The sequence below is a fragment of the Protobothrops mucrosquamatus genome, unplaced genomic scaffold (genome assembly GCF_001527695.2).
Source record: "Protobothrops mucrosquamatus isolate PMUCROS unplaced genomic scaffold, P.Mucros_1.0 scaffold63, whole genome shotgun sequence".
Classification (NCBI taxonomy): Eukaryota; Metazoa; Chordata; class Lepidosauria; order Squamata; family Viperidae; genus Protobothrops; species Protobothrops mucrosquamatus.
The window spans coordinates 1,658,170-1,671,795 of NW_015386442.1; the positions used below are offsets into that span (position 1 = coordinate 1,658,170).

At 36.3% G+C, this 13,626-nt stretch overlaps 1 protein-coding gene across 1 annotated transcript in view; it reads right to left on the reverse strand.

The window, feature by feature from the left end:
• The window catches only part of NAV3 (neuron navigator 3), a 225,098-nt gene that overhangs the window by 97,682 nt on the left and 113,790 nt on the right, over positions 1–13,626 (reverse strand). Inside the window, 1 exon segment of the mRNA XM_015812046.1 lies at positions 9,685–9,800. Within this exon segment, the coding sequence (XP_015667532.1) occupies positions 9,685–9,800 (116 nt within the window).

Below are 13,626 nucleotides of genomic sequence, written 5' to 3' on the forward strand. Positions count from 1 at the left end.
GAATTGGGTATGTCTAGTTTAACGAAGAGAAGGACGAGGGGGGACATGATAGCAGTGTTCCAATATCTCAGGGGCTGCCACAAAGAAGAGGGAGTCAAGCTATTCTCCAAAGCGCCTGAAGGCAGGACAAGAAGCAACGGGTGGAAACTAACCAAAGAGAGAAGCAACCTAGAACTAAGGAGAAACTTCCTGACAGTTACAACAATTAACCAGTGGAACAACCTGCCTCCAGAAGCGGTGAATGCGCCAACACTGGAAGTTTTTAAGAAGAAACTGGAAGCCATTTGTCCGAAATGGTATAGGGTTTCCTGCCTGAGCAGGGGGTTGGACTAGATGACCTCCAAGGTCCCTTCCAACTTTATTATTATTATTATTATTATTATTATTATTATTATTATTATTATTATTATTATTATTATAGCAGAAAATGTGTTATGGTCTGCTGATACTAAGGTTGAACTTTTTGGCCATCATTCCAAAACATATGTTTGGGACAAAAACAACATTGTACAGCACCAAAAGTACATCATACCCACAGTGAAGCATGGTGGTGGCAGCATTATGCTTTGAAGATCCTTTTCTTCAGCTGGAATTGGGGCTTTAGTCAAAGTGGATGGAATTATGAACAGTTCCAAATATCAGTCAATTTTGGCACAAAACCTTTAGACCTTTGCTAAAACGCTGAAGATGAAGACAAATTTCATCTTTTAACATGATAATGACCCAAAGCATACCTCCAAATCAACAAAACACTGGCTTCAACTAGAAGAAGATTAAAATTGTAGAATGACCCAGGCAGAGCCCAGACCTGAATCCAACTGACAGTCTGTGGGATGACCTGGAAAGGGCTAGGCACAGGAGATGCCCTCACAATCTGACAGATTTGTAGCACTTTTGCAATAAAGATCAGGCAAAGGTTCCCAGCAAGATATGCCATGCTAATAGGCTCTTAATCCAAAAGACTGAATGCTGTCATAAAAATTAAAAGGTGTGTCAAAAAAGCATTAGTTTAAGGGTGTGCACATTTATGCAACAACTTTATTGTATGTTTTTTATTATTTTTCCCCTAAAAGATTTCAGTTTGTTTTTCAGTTGAATTGTACAACTTATGGTATATTATAAGTGGAAAAATTCTGAAATGATTTATCTTGGTCAGGTTTAGTTTTTTTTACATCTGGCATTTAACAGGGGTGTGTAGACTTTTTATATTCACTGCATGCAGATTTGAGTTAGGAATAGTGAACAACACTCATGAAGGACTCTTTTTCACGTCCAGACAGCTTAGAGACAAGAGGTCACATTTCTTTATATGTTATATGGATTACTGATACAATATAAGTAAAATGAAATGTCATTTCTTAATTTCAAATGAATTAATTGAGACATATGCAGTTGTATCAGCTATTTTTTACCATATTTTGTTCCAACATTCTTTAATTAAAAAATACAACAACTATTGCTCAGTATTATCTCACATTAATATTGGATTATACATGGTGCCCTACTAAATAGGAATGGCATAAAATGTTTCCTTCTTAGGAACATTCAGCATCAGTTCGTCGGATCCTTCCGACATCCTCAGGGCACAAAGTTAATCAATGGGATTATATATATATTTGAATTGCAACACTATTATTCGTATGCAAAAATATAACCAAGAGATGCACATATACTGTATGTGTGTACATCCATATCTAGATACATACCCAACTATGTCAGTATTATGGAAGTATGCTGTATAGCAAAAGTCAAAGTTAGAAACAAGTTTCTTCTCTGATTCATATATCAGCAACAAAATCAAAGACATATTTCTCTTCCAGACTTCTAATCCAAACATTTTGTAAAACTAAGAAACTTGCAAGAAAAAGATTTAGCAATGGAGCACAGACTTCCAAAAATGTACTTCTATAAAATTCTTGAATCCATCATTTTGAAAAGACATATATCTGAATGGCAATCAGAAGTACAACTGGCTTGCAAATAAATGCTTTACAACTCCTATATTTTTGATAAGTCATAGAAACTTGCTTGCATCAATATAGATTAGATGTAAAGCCTTAAGACACAAAATTCTGCTTTAATGACATTACAGGATGTTATTTTTGAACTGAATATTTTGAAAATAGAGTAGAAGGTAAACCAAGATATTGCCTAAATAAACAAAGTTTGATAAGTTTGATAATTGAATTTTTATATTAATGAAATGGAAAATTATTAACACAGAATAAAAATAGTTGTGAATGAATTGGCAGTCAATCTGACAAGATAGAATTCACATTAATATTAAGAGCAAAAAACCAAGGAGGTATCTTCATACCACCCTTCCCAAATTGAGGTAGAAGGGAAAGCTAGCATGACTGTCCAATACGCCTATGTATCAAGCTCAAACAAAAAATAATTTGCTAGAGTTTTCCTATTTTGCTGCTTCAAGATTAGTTTAATATAGCTATATTTTAAGAAGAAAATTGTGTTATCACTGGCATACCTTCAAAATACCAAAAGGTTTTTAATTAATGCAGTCTGTAAATCTAACAAAAACAAGTAATGTAATATACTATATAGATGGAATTGTATTGTAAGTATATTGTAAAAGAATAGTAAGATTATTATTAACAAAGTCTCTTCTATGCAATACATTATTCCTTAATAACTATCATGTCAAATAGAAGTTAACTTACCCAAATAATCATTGTAAAGTGCTTGTTCTAAGTCTCCAAGCATTGTCATTATAACATCCTCATCAAGCTGTGCAGTCCCTTCACGTAAACAACCTTCCTCTTCCACAACCCAATTTTGGCTAGTAATTTTTGACTTAAAGGGCACATCTTCTTCACCCAATTTGCTTGTCTCCCCTCGAACAGCTTCATCAACCAGGTAGCCTCTGAGCCTTTTGCATGAGGCTCTGGGTCCAACAGGTGGTAGTTCTTCCATTTCACATGGTGACTTGTTGCTGGCATGGTAAAGGGAGTGTGCTGATTTTGACAGTGCTTTAGAAAGTAAGCCTTTACTCCCAAGCTCTGTCTGATGAAAAACCTGACTAGGCTTGGAGGCACTGCCAAACCAGTTTTCTCTGCATGAAAATCTCTTTTTTTCGCCTTCATTTAGGAGAGTAAGATTAGTCAGAGATTTCTGTTTCTGGAGACGAACACCTCTGTTTCTTGCATCCTTGCCTCTGAACACTGAAAGTTCAGCATATCGTTGCATAGTTTTATCCAAAGGCTCAATACAAATTAGATTTCACATTTCTAGCTGTAGAGAAGGCAAGATTTTTCAGCAATAGATCTAACATTTCAGCAGCACCCAGTTTACATGCCCTATAGCTCCTCATTCCTCCGGTGTCAAAAAAGCACAGCATAAGCATTCCAGAGTGCAGGCTATTAAGGACTAGACAGGCACAGTCATTTTGATTCTTTTAATGCCAAGCTAGTCTTTTCCAGTCCTGTTAATCTGCAATGTTTTGATAATTTTAGAGGAATTTCTGTCAAGCAAAATAGAGCTGCTTAAACAATCTACTCCGGCACAGAAATAAACATAAAAGCCAGCCTCCCTCTTAACATCCAATCATCAGTCTTCTTTGGATTGATAGGACTGCATCCCTCTCTGTGGTTGCTGTTTTCTGAAATCCAAAAGTAAACTGCAAGTGCCGATGACTGTCTTCTCCCAGGCTCCCTCAACAGATCATGACTGATTCCTGCATGCAGATCTTTACTTTGGATGGCTGATCGAAAGGCAAGTGCAGCCAAGCACGTCAGAGCTCAATAAGACCCAAATTAACCAAGGAAGCAAAGCTCTGTGAAAGCTTCCTTGCATTTTAGTATTCAACATGCATTCCAGGATCTATGACTGTTCTTTGTAACTGCAGTGAATGCTGCTGGCTGCCATGGCAGCAAACAGCCTGGCAAATTAAAACAGAAAACCCAACACTCTGCAATTCTACAAATCCTGAGTTTAAGGATACATCATAAGCTAAATGGCATGAATATTAACCTAATACCTAACCTAACACTGGAATGCCATCCTTCCTTCCTTCCTTCCTTCCTTCCTTCCTTCCTTCCTTCCTTCCTTCCTTCCTTCCTTCCAAAACTCTTTTTGTCTCTTATCATTACTAAGGTTGAAGTGGCTCTTGAATCTTGCAATATACTGAACAAGTCTCTTCCTATAGTGTAATAGAGAATTTGAGGAAGAAGCAATATCCCTTTATATTGAAATGCTAGAAAGAGAACGAGATTTTGTTCCTTTTATATAGTAAAGCTTTTAATTTCTGATTTGGAATAGTTCATTATCAAATAATTAGAAATGTTAAAAAAATAAGTTTTTGGAATCTGCCGCAAAAATCAATGTCAGATGGAACTGACTACCAAGTTCCAAAGTAGAAATCTTAGGTAGGGAGAAAAAGTATACCAATTTGCATAATATATATATATATATGCATAAAGGTACCTTAAGAAGAGAGAATGTAGTTCTTCCCAAAATTGAATCTTGCAACTAAAAACTGCACAGGTATATATGATATGAAAGGATGCATATGTGATTTAAGGTTACTTTTGATTAGTCTTTAGCACAGATTTAAAAATAAATCTTTCTAACAAGCACAAATATGTACATTTGTAACACTCAGCCACACCTATAGATATGCAAAACTTCCAGAACAAAAATAATACTAATAAAAAATGTTCCTACAAATGAAAAAAAAGATAGTCAATTAATTTTCATTAACTTTTTGAAAAATTGCGCAATTTCCCCCAAAAAACATTTGAAGCAGCTACTCTGACAGCATGCTCAAAAAAGTAATCTTATTCTGTTTAGGCTATAACTTTTGTTGTATTACCCACATAATGTGCTAAATAAAATATATGACTAAATGTAGCATGTTGCTTATGTCAAAATATATGAACTATTCAAATATTTTTAAATAATTAATTTTATAGGTCCTCATCAAGCATTCTATCTATCTGTAGTATAAAGGTATAATTAGGGCTCCATCTGGCAAGTGTAAAAGATAGGAATGTGTAATTAACCAAATTTTCTTCTTTTGCGTGATTTATAATACAAATATATTTTGTTTTGAAGAAAATATACAACCTGAGTTAAGACCACTAAATATCTAAAAAAAAATAATTTGTAAGTGTTTTTCAAGGAACCTTAGACTTTGCTTAAATTTCATCGGAATATTGCCTTTAATCTGAAATAGTGCAGTATGCTCATACTGCACACCCATTCACACACATATATGTGTGTGTCTGTGTTGAATAAATAATAGCTAAGTACACAAAATTGTAGCATATTTTCTCAAATAAGAGAATATAATCTTATAGCATAATATTTAAATAGACATTCATTTATAGTAATCAGGAGTTGAGCAATGGTGCTGGCACAGTAGTAAATTAAAGAACTGAAGCAATACAAATGCAAAACTTTTTTAACAAGAAAAGCTCATCTTCCAAAGATGTAGAAGAAATTATTTTTGACCTTGGGTTATAAACATCCATCCACACAAATATATATATATATATATATATATATATTTACTGTCCATCTGTCTATCTGTCTCTGTCTCTGTCTTTGTCTCTCTCTCTTAATGGCTATTAACAACCCCCATCCACAGATTATTGTTTTAACAGACTTTGTAGACAAGAGTCAAAATCATTATCTCACCCCTTCCCCCCAAGTTATGGATAATTTTAAGACATAGGAAATTTCTTAGATAATTTACATGTACTAACTTTAAAATACATTTTATTTACATCATTTGCATAATGATCAAATTATGCAAATGATGTAGTGTATTTCATTTGTAATGTGATATAATTAGCAAATGATTTAAATCACTGCAAATGATCTATATTTGGATTTAATGGACAGGAATAACTGATAGCCTGTTCCTATAAATGTAAGGTTTCTCTGTTGGAACAGAGGGTAAGACACCATTCAAGTCTCTTATCCTTCATGGTGGACTATACACACAGCATCCACTGCCAAGAGTAAAATGAATGGAATAAGAATGCTTAAACATTGCATCCACTATGCTACATTCTTTTTAAGAAAGCTGGAATGTTTAAATCCACTGTGACTGTCATCAGAAATAATGACATCTCATACTTACTTACTTACTTACTTACTTACTTACTTACTTACTTACTTACTTACAAACAGAGTGGCAGGAAAATATTTGAGATGAGGGAGGGAGAAAAACAGGCAAGAAACGCAGCTGGGGAGGTGTCACCCTTCGTGAGGAATGAAGAAATGCACCATCGCCTGAAAGTGGCCAGCAAATGGCCCTCGCCTACTTTACATATCTGGCTTGGTGGGCTCTGGGGGATGGGACGCTGCAAACAGTATGAGAGTCGACATTACCTGTGCAATGCTGCCCAGCCCCCAGCCTGCCCAGTTTCAGCAGCAGCGGGGCATTCTGCTCATAGCGCCAAGAGGCTGAGCCGGGTGGCACAAAGCTGATGAGAAGCACAACACTGCCCAGCCCCCACCCTGCCTGGTTTCAGCAGGCAGTGGGGGGCTCTGCTCACAGCGCCGAGCGGCTAAGCCCGTTGGTGCAAAGCTGACAAGAAGAGCAATGCTGCCCAGCTCCCAGCCTGCCTGGTTTAGGCAAGCAGCAGGGCACTTTGCTCAAAGCGCCGAGAGGCTGAGCCAGGTGGCACGAAGCTGATGAGAAACACAATGCCACCCAGTCCCCAGCCTGCCCGGTTTCAGGCTGCCCTGCTCAGCCTCTCAGTGCTGTCAGGAGAGCACCGCACAGCCTGCCGAAACTGGGCAGGCTGGGGGCTGGACAGCATTGCGCTTCTTGCCAGCTTTGAGCTGCCTGGCCCAGCCTCTCGGCACTGTGAGGAGAGTGCCCTGGTGTCTACCAAAACTGGGCAGGCTGAGGGCTGGGCAGCATTGCTCAGGTAACATCGACTCTCATGCTGCTTGCGGCATCCCTTCCCCCAGAGCTCACCAAGCTGGATATATGAAGTAGGCAAGGGCCATTTGCTGGCCACTTCCAGGCGATGGTGCATTTCTTCATTCTCTTGAAGTGTGACATCTCCCCAGCACATGCCCAGGGGGCAGGGCCGATGCAGTGGTGACTGGTCCCTCGCTGTTTCCAGGACGGCCTTGTGGAGCTAAGACTGAATGCGTTCCAACATGGATGGCCACCACGAAATTGTACATTGGCTCCTGGCCGGCCTGGACCAGGGCCAAGGCAGTGGGGGCCATTCCCTCGCTGTTTCCAGGATGGCTCCGCAGGCCACATGAAACCACTTCGCGGGCCTTGTGTTTGACATGTCTGGCTTAGACCACCCTTGTATTACCAATGGAGAAAACAATCTTTAGAGAAAATCCTCTTGCTTTTGAGCATAAACTACTATAAATTCAGTGATAACAGAACTTGGAGTAGAATAAGAATAGACCTATATCCACTAATTGTGGAAAAGAAGTGATTGCCAACCATTTCCAAGAATACCCACATATGGCAAATCTATGCATGGGTACTTAAGAAATAAAACTTATTGTGTTTATCAATGCCTCCTCCAGATAAATTTGCAGATTTAAACTGATTAAAATGTTAATTCATACAAAGAATACATAATAAAAATTGCCTCCTGAAATAAAAAAGTGTGTGTGACAACTTTAAGTTTATGACACATTTATATGCATATTACATATTTTTTTTCATGTATATGTTTGCATATTTGAGTATATGTATATATAATAGATAAATAGATTATATGTAAACTCAAGACAAAATGTTTCTATTTGATAGAACTTTCAGCATTTGGAATCACGTATTTTGGTTGAAAGGTCTAATTGTGCTAGACATATTGAATTCCTCAATTTTTTTATTTTGTTTTGCCAAATTTTATTCTTATATTTTACATGCCACTGGAAATAACATTAGCTTGAAATCCTAATGTATTAGCATACTAGTATCTGCAGACATATTAATACAACTACTTACATAAAGACACAAAGTATTTTTTTTAAATAAAATTTAAATAAAATTTAATTTTTTTTAAATAAAATTAAATCCATATAAAAAGGCCTAGCAACCTGTTTTACACAATGCCAAACAGATCTCCATGGAAACTCACAAACACAGCTTGAAAGTAATAGCTTCTCTTGTTAATTTCTGTCTTAAAATCTACTTCCCAAAATTTTAGTACAGAATAAAAGGAATAACATTCTATATTTTCATACTACAAATTATTAAAATCTATTGTGCTCATGTGTAGTGACTTTTTAACACTAAAAGCCAAAGATAATTTAGCTCCTGCCCAAATAGCAGTTTCTCATTACTGCATAATTCTGTATATTTTCTTTTGCAGAATTCTTTTTATAATTGTGCAAATAAAAATCTAGAGACTCAGTTCTAGAATACATATCTGCCTGATTTAGGTGTAAGTAGTCTTCATCTGTGCCACCATGCTACTACTTCTCCAAACTTCACGTGCAACACATGGAGGTATCTTATAACACAGGGTCCCCAACCCCTGGTCCATGGACTGGCACCAGGCCGCAGCATGCCAGCAACTGGGCCGCACAAACAAGCAAAGCCTCATCTGCAGAATGCAGGCAGTACACACAACCACACCCCCTCTAGTCCACGGAAAAACCTTTCTCCATGGCACCATCCCTGGTGCCCAAAAGGTTGGGGACCTCTATTATAACATACAGAGGTAATATCTCATACTGATTAGTTAGGGGACAAAATGTCTGCAAGCAAGCCACAAATCTCAGAGAGCACCAAGAATTCCATATACCACATGAATGTTCCAGGAAGTGGATACAAACAATAGTTTGGGAAATGATGAGAATTTTTAATCCTATACATTTTTATAAAGTTAATGTAATTGTTTCAGATATCTAACTGTGAAGAACTTTTCTTCAGGAAATAATATCAAACAGGATTGATATTGGTAAATTCCAAATTAATGATTAGTTGTTGCTTACATTGTCCTTCATTTAATCCTCTGTCCATATAACTGTTCAACATTTAAGCAGAGATGGAAGGAAATTTAATTTTAGTTTTAAATTGATCTTTGTCCCTGACCTTGATTTTAATTATAATCTGATTAATTGTATGGGAATCAATTAGTTAACTTTTTAAAAAGGTAAAAAATCAACAATTTAATGAAAAAGTGTTATGATAATTTTTTCAATGATGCAGTTGAAGCCAAAATTGTTGGGGAAAGGAATTACAGGCAGTCCTCAACTTACAACAGTTTCTTTACTGACTATTCAAAGTTACAATGGCACTGAAAAAAGTGACTTATGGCTGTTTTTCACACTTATGACTGTTGCAGCATCCCTATGGTCACGTGATCAAAATTTGGATGCTTGGCAACTGGTCCATGTTTATGACAATTGCAGTCTCCTGGGATCATGTGGTCAGCTTTTGCAACCTCAAAGTCAATTGGGAAACCAGATTCACTTAACAACAGTGTTACTAATTTAATATCTGCAATGATTCACTTAACAAGTGTCGCAATAAAGGTCGTAAAATGGGGGGAAACTCAACAAATGTCTCACTTAGCAACATAAAAGTTGGACTCAGTTGTGATTGTAAGTTAGGAACTACCTGTACATTGTATTCATTTTACATTTTATTTATTTTTATGTAGTTTTTCTATTTAAGTATGGCCATAATAATTCAGAAATCTCAATATTAAACAATAATTATATATTACTCACCAGATATTTCCTCTAGACATTGCTTGGCAGTTTTACTGTATGCCAGATCAAATTTTGTAGGGCTGATACAAGAGTCAGAAGATGGGATAGAAGAACTATCATTTTCCGAATGAGCTCTGGAATTAAAAAGATGGAAGGTAACATCTATAACATCATAACAGTGATGACTTATAATTCAGTACATGTAATCAAAAATAGAAATATAATTAGCACTTCTTTGCATGGATCTATAGGATAAAGTGCTAAATACTTAAATCATGAGATAGAATATTGTAGTCATATGGTATAAATAAAGAAAATATACCACTAAGATGTATTTGATTGGATTAATTCAGCAAAGTGTCAAAGACAAAATGTTTCTAACATCTTTCATTTCAAGGTAGGAAATGAGACAGAGAAAAATAAGTAAATCAAGCCATTGCTTAACCACAAATAGGCATGCATGTATTCCAAATGATTGATTCCAGGAATTATATGACTAAAAATAATATTAAACAGGAAAACAATGATATGTTTCTAGTTAAGACTAACACTGAAATGAGATCTATATTACAAATAGGAACTAAGATATGTTAGTTAGTAGGCTGTTATCAAAGGTAGAAAAAAATCAAGAGTTCTGTTGATGGAAATTGTAATTTAATGTGTCTGAAGAAGACACCCCTTCTGAAAGATGCATTTGAAGCTTGCCACTACTGAACACATTTTCATTACAACTATTATACAGGATTGCACTAACCGTTAGGATTGCAATCAGATAATATAATTTTATTAGATAGCTAATTATAAACATAAATTTCCTGTGAAAAATTGAAAACATGAATTAAATGTATATCCAATAAATACTGTGGTCCCAGACTCACAACTGTGCTAAACTGTATCAATTCCCCATGAAGACACTAACCAATAACCCAGAATAGGTTAAAATTATGAGAAAAAGAGTTTTTTCCCTCCTTGGGCATTACTTATAATATTAATTTCTAATAATTTGAATTTAGCTTTTCTGATAATTTTATTCACAGAACAAATTTTATCTCTGTCCACATAGGTTAGTTTATTATTTTTTTAAAAGAAATTTCAGTATTTACAGTCTCCAATTCAAAAAAAAATAAAAAAAATAACATCCAACCAAATAGAGGGCACCTTGGAAAGCTTTGTTAAAAACATGTCTTTTGCAAAATAACAACCTGTCAGTTCTTCTGCTATATTTATGACTTCCAAATTGCTTATCTAATGTTTTTCTTTTTCAAAAACCCTGCCAAGGATGGGAAAACATAGTTCTGAGTAGTAGGGTCCTGCTAATATTTTTTTTTTTAAAAATGAAATGGCATCATAAATGGAAGCTTGTAGAATATAATGTGCTTGAGTTATTTATTAAGTCTCCAAGAAAATATGCAGGCAGACATTTTCTCCCATGTTTAGTTTTAGCATTTCCTTGTATTGTATCAGGCAGCATCTGAAGCAAAAACTGTGGTTCAGATGTAACATTAAGATTGGCATCATGCTCTAAGCATGAGCTTGGTTAAAGGCTCAAACTATTTGTTTTGCTCATCCTTTACACATCCTGTTATAAATAAATAAATGTCATTTTCTGATATTTCTTGATCTAAGAACCCAGTGATTTTTTTAAAAAACAAAAACACAAGTTCAGTTATACCTTACTAACTTAAGCAATTAGGATAAATCACAATTGGGCATATTTGAGCACAATAATTCAAAGGATTTTTTCCCCTTCTGCTTTCCTAATGTGAAACACAACTAAATATTATTGCGCAAGGATGACTTCATTTAGCAGATTTGTAGGTTCATGTAAGTTTTAAAGGTTATTATTTGTCTAGTTCTTTATAAATTGCCTCCCAATTAAGTGTTACAAATCTGAACACTCAGTAAAACTCAGCTATATTTCCCAATGAATGACTAACCAGAAACTCCCTTGCATTGGTAGAAAAAAAACTATTGTGATTTTTATGAGTGTCTGTTCTACACAACTCTGGTTATATCACATGCAGAGATATTGCCTCTATTTTGCTTTTCTCATTTTCTTTTTTAACTTGTTGTTCCATCAAATCAAAATTCTCATTACTCCATTTATCTAGTTACTACTTTGACATATTATATTCCTGGGACATGTTCTGTAGTCTGCCCCCAATTTACCTCCATAACTTAATGGTTTTTATTGCTAAATGAAGCTACATTGATTGAGAGCAAGAATCAGGCTTTATACTTCTATTCTGAAAATCCATTATTCTTTGAACAATCTTTCTCACAAATATATCTTATCCATTGCTCTTATATTCCAAAAGCCTTGTTGGGATTTCAAAGCTTCAATAAGATTGGGTAGGGTTTTTTTTAAATATTCACAAATGTACATAAAACTACAAAAGCATAACTTACATAATATAACAATAGAGAATATTAGGAAAATTGGAACTGAAATCAGCCACTTACAAATGAGTTAAGAAGCTAGGAGAGGAAGAAAAGCATTTCTTGATTATTTTCTTGTTTTTTTAAATTTGTTTCTCTATTTACTATATCTTAAATCTGTACATCTTTACAGCATGTACAATTTGAGATAAATATTTTAACCAAAAATATATCTAGGGAAATAATTTAGCCTGTTTTGCTGAGAATCCTAGCTTTGAAGGGCAGAGTTTGGCATGTTGCCACTTTAATTTCACAGCAATGACTGCAAGTGACACAAACTGTTAAATTTACTAGCATGCTGGTGTCTCTAATTTGCCATTTTAGGGATAGAACAGCTTGCAGAAAGCTCAGAATTACAGAGCTTGTGTGTCAACTATATATCAAAAGTCACAGAAGTTATAGTGGGTCTTGAAAGGAGATAAAGTAGATTTATGCAGGAAAAAAATAGATGATTAAACATCAATCAAAAAGGCATAGCTCACTGGTACCTTTCATCTTTTCAGTACTTGCATTGACAATTGAGCGATACGGACCAATTCCTGAGGTCAGTGTGAAACATTTCACTTAAATAGCACACATGTTTTTTTCAGGGTTATTGGCTACACCAGGGGTGCGCAACCCAAAACACTCAAAGAGCCACTTGGACCCGTTTACCACCGAAAACAAAATACTAGGAGCCGCAAAACCCTTTTGATATCTAAAATGAAAATAACACTGCATATATCCTTTTTTACTTTTATTTTATAACACACACACACACACACACACACACACACACACATATATATATATATATATATTTTGGGAACCACAAACTGTGAGACCACCAGGAGGTTGTTAAAACCATAAAAAGTTTTAATAAAATTCTTTAAAAACACCTAGCTTTCGCCGGCTTCCTGCCAGCATCATCAGGGTGGTTTAACAGTCGATGGGATGGCTACTTATAGGAGTGGTGCCTTTTGCACCCGACTCCTAGACCTTGTGATTGGGCCCAACCGATCCTCCTGCACTCGGCTCCTAGTTATCATATCGCCAGCTGATGGTTTTAACAACCTCCTGGTGGTCTCACAGTTTGTGGTTCCCGAAATGAATTTACCCAGGAGTCAACTTTCGGTTTTTAGGATTTTAAGCAATATATGTGAAGCCGCTGGGTGAGATCATCCATGGCTTTGGGGTGGATTTCCATCAGTACGCTGATGATACTCAGCTGTACATTTCCACCCCAGGCCACCCCAATGATGCCCTTGACGTGATGGCCCGGTGCCTGGAGGCCGTACGGGTCTGGATGGGGAGGAACAGACTCAGGCTCAACCCTTCCAAGGCAGAGTGGCTGTGGTTGCCGGCTCCCAGGCATAGTCAGCTGACTCCGTCGCTGACTATAGGGGGCGAAACTTTGGCTCCCTCAGAGAGGGTTCGCAACCTGGGTGTCCTCCTGGATCCACGGCTGACACTAGAAGATCAGTTGACGGCCGTGGCCAGGGGGGCGTTTTACCGGGTACGCCTGGTTCACCAGTTGCGGCC